The sequence below is a fragment of the Macrotis lagotis genome, chromosome 3 (assembly GCF_037893015.1).
Source record: "Macrotis lagotis isolate mMagLag1 chromosome 3, bilby.v1.9.chrom.fasta, whole genome shotgun sequence".
NCBI lineage: Eukaryota > Metazoa > Chordata > Mammalia > Peramelemorphia > Peramelidae > Macrotis > Macrotis lagotis.
In genome coordinates, this window is record NC_133660.1 from 241,095,499 (window position 1) to 241,108,097 (window position 12,599).

At 33.5% G+C, this 12,599-nt stretch overlaps 1 protein-coding gene across 3 annotated transcripts in view; it reads left to right on the top strand.

The window, feature by feature from the left end:
* Positions 1-12,599, top strand: part of USP47 (ubiquitin specific peptidase 47) — a 104,228-nt gene that overhangs the window by 57,550 nt on the left and 34,079 nt on the right. For 2 of the 3 annotated variants that reach the window (XM_074230322.1, XM_074230320.1), the window contains 3 exons: positions 7,885-7,980; positions 8,058-8,210; positions 11,537-11,704. In XM_074230322.1, coding sequence (XP_074086423.1) covers positions 7,885-7,980; positions 8,058-8,210; positions 11,537-11,704 — 417 coding nt within the window. The remainder of the gene's footprint in view (positions 1-7,884; positions 7,981-8,057; positions 8,211-11,536; positions 11,705-12,599) is intronic. The other variant, XM_074230321.1, reaches the window with a different exon arrangement.

Sequence of the window (12,599 nt, forward strand, 5' to 3'; positions counted from 1 at the left end):
TAGCTACTTCATTTTTCCTAACCACTGGTTTTTACTACCTTCAAAATTAAAGGAATAGAAGTGATGGAATAAGAGTTAAGTTGGGGAAGGGGGGCTGGGAATAGGTGGACAGGAATTAAGAAGATAAGAACTACTGAAAGAAGATTTGAGTATTTTACTTCTTCCTGTTGTTCCACATTTGTACTGATAGTAACTGTTTCGAAGCCCACTGAGAAAATTAGCCCTGGCAAATATTTTGTGTCAAAAGCATTATCTATATTTGTTATTAGACAGCTTACCATTGGAATTCAGCTCTGTAAATAAGTTTCTGTTGTTCCAGGTTACAAGAGCAACTTTAATTTGGGGATTATCCTGAAATGTATATGCTTATTAAAGAATATATTTTTTAAAAATTTAGTAAATTTACCTTAAAACAGTTCTAGTAAAATTATACTCAGTTAGAAAAGAAAGCTAAACATATGGTTTATCCTTAGTTCAGTTTTACTTTAGATTTATTATTATAGGATTTACCCTTTCACTTAAATTGACTAGCAACAGATTTGAAATAATTTGTCTTAAAAAAGGTGTGATTTGAAAGCACAAATCTGAATTTCCAAGTAAAATATATGCAAAAAAGCAAACCGTAATTGCTGAAATAAGACTAATATCTTAAGGACTTCTATGACATTATTATTCACTGACTACATTTCTACTTAGGACAACTAGGTGACGCAGTGGCCTTGGAGTCAGGAGGATGGGAGTTTGAATCGAACTTCAGATACTTGCCAAGTACTAGCTGTGTGACCTTGAACAAGTCACTTAACCCTGGTTGCCTCAAATTCAGGGCCAGCTCCAGTCCTCCTGATTCAGATCTGGCCACTAGACTCAGATGACTCTAGAGGAGAAAGTGAGGCTGATGTCCAACACAGCACCTCTTCATTCAAATCCAATTCGTGTGCTTGTCATGGCATCACCTCCCTGATGCTGTGGTCCTCTTCGAAAATGAAGGGCAAATAGTTTTATAAGTATCTGGTTCTCTGGTTGCTGAGGGGCACAGAAAAGTCAAATAAATAACCCTAATGGGATTATAAATTTCTTCAATGGGAGAATACAGGCTATAGACCAAAGATGGCAGAAAGAAAATGTATGTGATTTAATTACCAGAATTTGTGATAAAAAAAACAATAGGCATCAGAGTAATCATTTGTGACAGATTACCAGGCTGTGAACCCTCAGATCTTCTGTAAAGGAAGTAGTCTGAGGCTTCTTTGCCCCATGGGTGGTTATGATGTGAGTGTAAGATTGCTATCTTTCACAGATGATGAATCTGGCAGGCTACCAGGCACCCTCCAGTACTATGCCCTGGCCCTTCCCTTAGAATAGGCCATTTTAGGGGCAGCTAGGTGGCACAGTGGATAGAGCACTGGTCTTGGAGTCAGGAGGACCTGAGTTCAAATGTGCCCTCAAACATTTAATAATTACCTAGCTGTGTGGCCTTGGGCAAGCCACTTGATCCCATTGCCTTGTAAAAAAAAAATAGTCCATTTTACCAGTTAAGTAGGGTACAAGGCTGCAGAATTTCCACAGTTAATTCCAGTTTGCTGATTCCTAGCTGTGGATGCCAGGATGTGAATTAGTAGGAAGTTAGGAACTATTATTCTAGAGTAAGTGATTGAGAAAAGACTTTCCCCTAATTTCATTTACAAGTAAAAGGCAATATTTGGGTGTACTACAAACTTTTCTTTGAAACTCTTGCATTAGTTGATATTTGTGTTTCTTTTTGTGGCTAACTTTGACTTTTAGCCATTTCAAAGAGAGGTAAAGTACTAAAAAAAATCTATTACATATTTTTGCTGAAGAACTATATTGTCATTATTTTCCTAGTTATTTTCCTGCCACAGTATGGAAGATAATTCCAAAATGTCCAGAGCAAACAATTAGTTTTCCCACAAAATTTTTATGAAGCATTTTTTCATGTTCACTTTTATTTTAGTTTTATTGGCATTAGATAAGATTTGGTAAAGCCATTTTATTGTTATTTTGGATATTTACACAATTGGACTTTATGTTGAAGATAATTGGACACTAAGTCTTTTGGTTTTACCAAATGCTTCCTACTTATTTGCCTTCTTTGGTAGATAATTCTTTTTGCTCTGTTGACACCAACAGTGGAAAGATTATGGAGGATACTTGCTTTTAGAGAAGGGAAAAAAAATCGCCTGTTTCTAAGTGGAATTCTCAGAAGGTAGTATCCTCCATTGATCCACAGATGATGAGGATGATGATGATGGTGGTGGTGGTGGTTGTGGTGGTGATGGTGGTGTAGTGGTAATGACAGCCGTGATAGGTAGGTTCATTGGGAATTTGAGATCACAGCTATGAAGCAGTATGTAAGCAGGTCTACACACATGCGCTAATAGGGCTTGCGGAAAGGAACCTAAAACTTATTAGACTTTGCTAGTATCTCCTGAGGGAAATTGCAGCAGGCGAAACTACCCAAGATAGGGGTTCTAAGGAGGATACTACCTTCAAAGAACTCTAGTTAGAGGTAAGTGATTTCCCATTGTCTTATGAAGTTTGAAACTAGAATTTAGAGTTTTGAATCAGCATGAGTTGTCATTACATAGTGTCTAAAGTTAGGGTTATATCACTGCTTGCCATTGTGTACTTTTCCAATAATATTATTCCAATATTATATTATTAAGAATACAATTTCTTAAATGTAGATTAGAAAAATTTTTAGAGTATTATAAAACTCTTTAAACATTAAAAATAATTCCTGACTTCAAAATATACTATGCAATTTTACTTAGTTTCCTGACTTCCTTACTAGAATGTGGCATTTGTTTTATTATGTGTAATCTATTTTCCTTATCGTTAATTACTTTATAGAAGAATATAACTTATCGTTTAAATTCATAAATACTTAAATTAACCTGACTTTGAAAGGCAGTTCAGATTTTTTGACATAAATCCAAGGTTTATTTAAACTGCCCTAACACTCCCAAATTCTAACTAATTCAATTCAAACATCTTGTACCTGAATGTAAATTAAATTTTAAAATAGAAGTTGATTTGGCATTCCCCTAATTTATCAGTATAACATGTTCAAGTCTTCATTCTCTTTCAGTTTTATTATAGAATTAGTGAACTCGTTAAAATAGAAAAAAAATTTTCAAAGCAACTATTATTTCAAAATTTTAAATGAAATATTTTTTCTGATGTTCCAGAGATCACATTTATGTAATTTTTTCTTAAAAACATTTCCTAGTTCTAAGTTGCTTTTTCTTTGAAACACTGAGGAGTTTAATGTAGCAGATTTTTCCAAGAATATTTTGATATAGAAATTTATCAGAGCTGCCAAACATTATACTATAGGTACTAAAGTTCATTTCAAATTGCACTTTTTCCTGTTTAAATTGAACCTCTCTTTAACAAAATTATGACTTTCATAATATACACCCATGTTTGATTACAAACAAATATGAAGCTAATTATATTTATTAGGCAGTAGTAATTAAATTGATTGGCATATATAAAATCTGAAAGATTGAATTTTTTATAATTTTTAGATATGAGGGTACTTTGCTTCAAATTAAGAAACAAAATCCAACATGACAGCATTGTCTATCTAATGATTATAATTTAGAAAATGCTTGACATGGGATTGAAATTTAATTTTATAAAGCAAATATGTATGTATAGTATATAAATCAAATTAAATTTAATCTTTCTGGATTCAACAAATTCAGTTCAATAATCATTAAGCATTTGCTGTGTACAGAGTTAATTTGCTAAAATCTTTCATGTTTCATCACTGCTTGGAGGTTACTCTGGTTTTTAAAAGCCAGGCCAATTCATCACAAATGTATTGGTTCTACTGGACTGCAAAGAATTAAGATGAGTTATCTGTTTGCCCAAAAATCAGCCTACCCATGTCAGGAGAAAAAAAACAACAACAGAGCACTTACTCTTGAAGATCATTTGCTGAGCAAAGGGCATTGTGATCTTGTCAATAGATTTGTCAATTCCCATCAATGGAATTATAAATCCTTGAAGTAGTAGTCTCCTTAAGCTCTGATAGACAGTGGGAATTCACCAGTAAAAATAAAATAGCCCTTATTCTCAAGGAAATTATGTATTTTATTAAAATACATAAGTAAATTATTCCACAGTATTATGAAAAGCAAATTATATTAAAAGATTTTTTTCATCCTTAAATTAACTTGTGTTCCTTTATATTTTTGACATTTTTTTCAATGGAGAGGATAAGATAGGAAATTTTATTAGTACCTATGTCCTTAAACTCTGCTATGGAGGGTATAAAAATTGACATAATCCATTCCCTAAATATAGTAGTCCCATGTGTTCATTTGCTTATGATTAAATGGTTGATTAAATAGTGTTGGTTTCAAATCTAGCCCTCCCTTACAGAGAACTTTGCTTAAAGAAAAACTTTGTTCTTCACCAAACTCACTTAGTCTTCTATGTAAAAGCATGCTTTTTACTGCCAGTCACTGAAGGCCATTGAAGAGTAGATGTCTCAGTACAAAGTCATGTGGAAACTGTACCTAGAAGACAAAATCTGTCTTTTGAATATTCTCCTTCTTTACCTCTGCTTTTTCTAATTCCTTGTTCCCTCAAAGCTCACCTGAAATGCTGTATCTTCCGTAATAATTTCCAATTTCCTTCAACTACCAGTACCTCTTTCCTAAAATAAGATATAATTATATGTATACATGTTATTTGTTATAAAATATAAGCTCCTTGAAGACAGAAACTTTTTCTTTTTTCTTCCTCTTCCTAGTAGCTAACTCAGTGCTTTGATACCGAATTGTTAATGAACTTAATCTAAAACTGAAATTTGTCCCAAGACCAGCTGTTAAAAATGATTAATAGTGAATTCTAGTTTTTTAATGGAAAAATTATCTATCTTCCATATAAATTTGTTGCTATTTTTTCTATTAAAAATAAAGTGTTCATTTCAGATATGTAGTATAAGAGAAATATAATAAAATATTTACCCTACACACTGATAAGAGTGTGTATCTAGTACAGTAATACTCAGAGAGGATGAAGCTTTGGACAAATCACTTAGCTATATTTGTGCTTTGTTTTGTTTTTTTCCTATAATATAGGGATAGCCAATGCTCTCTTTTTTATGGATGGGAAAGTATGGAGATTGTAACTTAACATGTCTCCCCTAACCTCTGAGTGAGCTTTGAGAATACTCAGTTCCAAAAACGTTCAAGTATTCTTGGCTCATTCTACAAACTTCATGAGGAAAAAAAAGCCTTGTAGTACAATGCTACCTTTTTTGCCCAAATAGAGAAAAATAATGAAAAATAGTGATATTGTATAGATGTAGAAAACTTTGTCAAAAGCTTAGTACATGATTTTTGTGAATTTTGAAAACAAATAAGTGAAGTTAAATCAGAAGAAAGCAATTATTTAGGCCTTTGGTAAGCAGTGAAATCCTTAATGATAATGGTGAAACATTATTCATAATATTTCATTCAGTATTTGACAGTCCATAGGGACATCACTTTTATTTTAATGCATAAAATATATTCTGGTATGGTCCTTCGTTGACTTGCACATCACACTAAGTCTACATAAATTTACATTACCACTTTTGTCCATCTTTTACATCATTTATTTGTTGGTTGGTTGGATGAATGAATGAATAAAAACATTTATATTTTGTAATATGATTAGCTTCTAAATGGTTTTACTTAATTCCAGAAGTTTCTGGTTTAAACTTAAACTAGTAAAATTTGTTGGAGAATATCTAGTATAGTAAATGTTTTAATTTACAGAAGTTTACATTTTATGGTAGACTAAAATAGCATGAACTATTTATTACCATTCATTTCTCAGTGATGTTTATAGTTTACCATAGCTAAGAAAATACAGAGGCAAATTTTGAAGAATCCAGTGGGCAAAATGTCTTGTATTTCATACAAGTACATTACCTCTGGAGTCTACTTTTAATGTATCAGGCTTGCTGTTGAGCAGGCTTCACATGAAAAAATTTAGAAGAAATGTAGTGTTTTGCATATTCAGATTTTTGTTACTTTTTTTTTAAGGTTTTTGCAAGGCAAACAGGGTTAAGTGGCTTGCCCAAGGCCACACAGCTAGGTAATTATTAAGTGTCTGAGACCGGATTTGACCCCAGGTACTCCTGACTCCAAGGCCGGTGCTTTATCCACTACACCACCTAGCCGCCCCCTTTTTGTTACTTTCAAAAAAAGTAATTTGATACCTTATATAGTTGATAGGTAACTGTCTTTGGTCAATAGTAAACCCTATTGAAAGACTACCATTTTCCCAAAATTCTTATTTGTAAATTATCTGGGAAGTATCTTACTTCTTTAAGTGATAACTATATTGCTTCTTTCTCTAATCTTTTATATAGAATTCGGCATTCTTTTCAATCTTGAAAAATGCTTTAGGAAAAATAATTTTTGAAAGTCTCATGACTATTGGTAGAACTCTTGACTGTGGGGAAAAACAGGGGCTGTAGAAAGCAAAACAAAAAAGTCTGCAAACATGTGTTTTGTTATTTGTTCTTAGTGCTTCCCTGTGTTCTGAGAAAGAAATGGAGGGAGAAGGGATGAATTTGGAGGCCTTTTGAATACCTTCTCATATCCTTGATCTCTTCCCAAAGTGGGATCCATCAAACAACAACATTTAGATAGTAATCTTATAAGCTGTGTGCCAGCCATTTTGCAATTGGTGAGTCTACTCTGCCAGACCACACTCCCTTTTATTCTACTTTAGAGGAACAACTTTTTCCATATCAAAAGAAATTATTTTGAAGATTACATGTTTGTGTTAGTGACCCAATTTTCTTTAAAATGATATCTTATTAATATGCATTTGTCCATTGGTATTTCTGCTTTAATATCCTACAAGGGAACAGATGGCTTCAGATGGACTTTGAGATGAGACTATATAAAAGTATTTATTAAGCTCTTTCTAACTCTGCCAGGCAGAGATTATGAAGCCAAGCTCACTTTTTGTGTTAAATGAACTGTCTTCTAGAAAACTAAAACAATTATTAGTGTTGAAAATTAACTCAAAAGTGGTCTGCTTTTTTCTGAAGTATGCAGTATAAAGAAAATGTGTTACTTTAACTGAGAAGCAGTTTTGTGATGAATTTGAAATAATAGAAGTTCTTATAAGTTTTTAAAATTTTTCACATGCATTGAGAATAGAACAGAACACAACTGATAGTATTTCAGTTTTTTACTAGTATATATGTGGTTATGGATGAAAGGACTGGATTTAGTATTGAAAGTCTGTGATTGGATACTTAATTGTACAGGTAATATACATCATTAAGAGGTATTTAATTATATCACATGTTGAAATACAAATAGCCTTATCCAAGAAGAATGAGGTTGCAGGTGTGTGTGTATGTGTATCTATCTTTCTCTATATACATTCATATAGATAAAAAAGAGATAGTCAAACACTTCCCTTTTTGATTTATTGTGTTATTATTTAACCCTTTTAAAATCAAAGGAATGAGAATTGCAGTTGGTAAATTAGCAAAATACATATTTGTGTGATGAGTTATAGAGAAACTGATTCCAGAAATTACTAAATGTGATGTGCAAAATAACAGGGACATTTTCTTAAAATAGGAAAGCAGAGGAGACCTTGTGGATTTCTGATGCTGAATGAAATATGCTAGCTCAGTATATGACCACTTATCTCTAGTTTGAAAAGTTATCCTTTCTTACCATTTCCTAATACTTTTCTTTGTATCTCTTAGGTTTCTAAGTTTCTGGTCATCCTACTTTTAAAAATCTTTAGTAATTGGGATATCTTTTCAGGCTTTAGTCATTAATATTTCTTTAAAGTAACAACTGTAAAAGAATGTATTTCTTTCACTAGGAAGAAGCATTACATGCATTTATACAGCCAGAGATCCTGGATGGTCCCAATCAGTACTTTTGTGAGCGATGTAAGAAGAAATGTGATGCACGGAAGGTAAACATCACTTGTTCGGTTTGATCATCTTGGTTACTTGAAATAACATTCAATATTCAATAATGGTTTCTTTTTAGGGTCTTCGTTTTTTGCATTTCCCATATCTGCTGACCCTACAATTGAAAAGGTTTGACTTTGATTACACCACCATGCACAGGATTAAATTAAATGACCGGATGACTTTCCCAGAAGAACTAGATATGAGTACATTTATTGATGTTGAAGATGAGGTAAATATATTTTTTTGCAAATTCTATTTTAAATTTGACGTGTCTTTTAAATTTCTCTGTGTTTGTGAATAGCTTAGGCATTAGAGTTTACCATTTATTACCTCAGAACTTAATCTCTTGATGAACAAAATTCTTTGCTTTCCATTAATTTTCTTTAAATGCTAGGGCCTGCAGAGGATATTTAACTTTATGAGAGATTTCTCTGCCCACCCAAAGTTGCAAATAATTTGCTATTTAAATTAGATTAGAATGTTTTTGGAAAAAACATAAACTCTAAAAAGTTTATGATTTACTGGTTAGAGAATAGGACATTAGTGAATGAGATGAATGAATATTTTTTAAGTGGCTATTATGAACGAGCACTCTGGTACCAAATTTAAAAAAAAACAATATCTAGGTTTTGCTATCAAGGAATTTCTATTCCATGTTTGATAACTATTAAATTATCTAAGGTAAAATTAAGAGACTCACAGATATGTAGGGGATAGAGTTGTCAAACAAAGCCTTCATTGTGACCTGCAACACAGCCCAAACCAGATTAAATCTTTATTTTTTTAAAAAATTAAATTTTTTAATGTAAGGCAATGGGGTTATGTGACTTGCCTAAGGTCACACAGCTAGGCAATTATTAAGTGTCTGAGGCCGGATTTGAACTCAGGTCCTCCTTAGTCCAGGGCCATTGTGTTACCTAGCTACCTCCAGATTAACTCTTTATGGATACTTTAGAGACCCCATTTCTAGTTGAAACAATGTATGGGTCCTTCACCTTGTCTTCCCACCCTACTGCCATTTGGGGGGGATTTGTGTGTTTAAGGGACCTTGCTCTGTTTTGTAGTTGTCTCAGTCTTACTTGAGGAGAATTGAGGCTATCTAAAGAATTTCTTCCTAGAATTTAAACTTTTGCTTTATTGAGAGCATGAACACATTATCTGTGTCACCACTTTAAAATGCAGAGTTCTTCTGAATTTAAGTTTCTCCACAGATCTCCTGTTTCTTTTTGTGATACTTCTGGCTTTGTCATTATTAAATAAATTAAAACTCTGAAAATCTAATTCTGTTCCAGCTGAGATGATTATTCTTGTATTAATGGAGACTTTTGGTGGATTATAAATGTTGCTAGGTTGATATGACATTCCCTGTATAAGGACTTGATTTAGGTAAATAAAAGTCCATATATTTGCAAATGCAGAGCAGCGTCTCTGAGTGAATTATTTTTTGAACAAAAAATTAAACTTGATCTTAGCCAAAACTTAAGATAGGCAGATGGTATCACAATTCGACATATTCATTGGACTTTATTTATGGGAATATTCACTGCATCACTGCAGCCTGCAGTCCATCATGACCTTCTTACCCTATGCAGTTCTTCTGTTGACTTTACTTCACATGCCAATTGCCCTTCTCTAGACCATACTACTCATGGAGGTATATACCTTAGCTGCCCTCTGCCTTCTGCACTTCCACTGTGTGGGTTGGACTGCTTTCTTTTCTAATTATATGCTCCTCTTTGTAACATTGCATTGTTAGAATAGATCATCACTTGGAATGTGTCTGTTGCCTTGATGACAGTCTTTCTCTATAAGTTAACTTAAGTATGTTAGAGTGGATTGTGTTCCAAAATTCAAAACCATTAAACATGAAAATGCGCAATATAGGATGACTACTAGAATTACACAATTTCCCAAGTTCAGTCTATCCTAGCTATTTTTCTTTAATTCTGAATCCACTTATAATGCATCTATAGTGCTTATCCCAAATATGTGAACTTACATACTGCCTCAGTTGACTGGTCAACCAAACTGCATGTCCAGTAACATTTTCCATCCATTTGATAATTTTCTATATGAATTGTTAGAATAATTATGTCTTCTTAAGGAGGCATAGTTATGTTTTAGAGCTTGATGAAGCCAACACAGTAATATCTGTAAACAGAATCTTACCAGCTGTAGAGAATCTTTCCATTTGGATGTAGATCAAATAAGTATCCATGACTGGAGAATATTCTTTTAACAAGCTTGACTGTTTTATGCTTGATAGAACAGAATTATCTCTGGGGTTCCATTTGTCAATAAGCACTGTATGATCTTAACATATGTATGAGTAACTCTTTAACGGATTGCCTTTAAGGCTATATTTTGTTGTGCTAAGCCAAATGCTTTTTTTTTTTTAACAACCAACAAAAAAATAGGCAGTGAGATTTTATAAGATGTAAAGTGTTTTATGAAATTTAAAACACTATATAAATGTCATAAATTAGATAGGGTCTGCTGTCAATAGTTTTTAAAAGTCAATCTATTCCCTTTTCATATAGAAAGTAGGTATTGAATTGATTCTTTTGGGGTCTTAGTATGTAATATGATTGTTTCCCCCTCATTCTTTGAGTATCTTCTCTTTTGAGAAGTCCCTTGAGGTTTTCAAGATTTCTTCAAAATGGATTTCTTTCTAGGATTTCAGAGAACTTATTTTTCCTTACTTTCTTTCAGATTGGCCTTAGTGGCTATTTACCCATCCTCTATTAGATTCCTTCCCTTAAAAGATGACTGAATGTAATTTTTCAACGTAGTGGAGAAATTTCAAGCCTACCTTCTATTTTCTGTTAAAAACAAAACATTTTGTCTGGCCTTTTCAGAAATGGTAATAAGGGAAATTGACATGGCTCTGATTTATTGATTCTGATCTCAGTGGCAGAAACATAATGCCAACTAAGGTGATCTGGGGGTCTCTTTATAAAAGCCTCATCCATTTGGTATTGGCATTTGCTGCCTTTTGGTTTGATTTTTTTACAGCAAATAGTGATGCAACATTTGTCTTTTTATTTCCATTTATGGCTTTTTTGAATAGGGCAGAGTTCTTCTAGCTGTTTAGTGTCTTTTAATCTTTTCAGCTAGTCAGTGGCTTGATTGCAGGAAATATATCATCTCATTTATAAATTGAGTCTCTTTCTATATCATAATAAAATATATTTTATAAAATTAGGATTTTAATGACTAAACTTTCTCTGTTTTTTGTAAAGTAGTGGGGTTAAAGTGACTTGCCCAAGGTCACACAGCTAGATAATTATTAAGTGTCTGAGACCAAATTTGAACTCAGGTGCTCCTGACTCCAGGGTCAGTGCTCTATACACTTTGCCACCTAGCTGCCCCACAGGCTTTCTCTTTTTAAAAATTTTGAAACTCCATTTTGTTTAATTTGACATTTTATGAATTGAAATATGAATTGAAATTTTATTCTGTTAATTTTTTTCAATTGATGTAATTGTATTGAATGTATTATCTATCACTTCACATTGCCCATAAATTTTAAGAAGACTTTTATTTGTTATGAAGAAGTCTCCTCAGACTGAGAGTTGTACCGACAGTGGAGCTGAAAATGAAGGCAGTTGTCACAGTGACCAGATGAGCAACGATTTCTCAAATGATGATGGGGTCGATGAAGGAATCTGCCTTGAAAGTAATAGTGGAACTGAAAAGATTACAAAACCTGGTCTTGAAAAGGTACTTTTTTCTCTGTGATATTGAATTGAAAATTCAGTCCCTGAAAGTAATTCCTGGAGGTGCTGGGCATGGTGGTACCTGCTTTTAATCCCTGCCATCAGGGTAGCTGAGCCTTGTGGACGACTTGAGCTCAGCAGGTCTGGTGAACTGCAGTGAGGGCAGAGTTGATCAGATATCTTCTCTATGTCCAGCACCAACATGGGCAACCCCTTGGAGAAGGGGATTACTGAATGAAGGGGTGTCGAGCTGGTCAGAGCCTCTGTGCTTATAAATTGTAGAAGGGTCACTGCATGCCAAGCCTTGTAAGATGGGGAAACTCATTCTCAAAAAAAAAAAGGAAGTCATAAATGGTGCTGTTAGACTATTTTTCAGAGAGTACCACTTTGGTCTCTAAGAACATAAAACTCATTTTTAAAGGGCTTCAGATCAGTGAAATCAGCTCTACCTTAAACTAATATCTTATAAAAATTTATGTGTATGTGATTGTATTGAATTCTTGAAGGGAGAGATCCAGGTAAAATAACTTTGCCAGGAGATAATCACAGTGACCAACTTAAGAGATTGAATAATAATTGATAGCTCTTCCTAGCTCAGTACCATGCTTATCTGTGTAATGCCCTGTCTTGGTTTTGAGGGCAAACAAGTAAGGGAAATCACACCCATAGCAATAACTCACAGTTGTACAAATATATGTGCAAGTTCTGTGCTCAGGACTGGGGACATAGAGGAAAGCACTCAAACTTGTGGCCCTGAATGAATCTTAAGTTTAATATGAGGGATAAAGCATGTACAATTCAAATTAAAGCATGTCTCTTGAGATATCACTTCTTGATTCTTCTCATCACTTAATTGTGAGTGACCTCATCAGCTCCCATAGATTCATTTGTTATCTCTT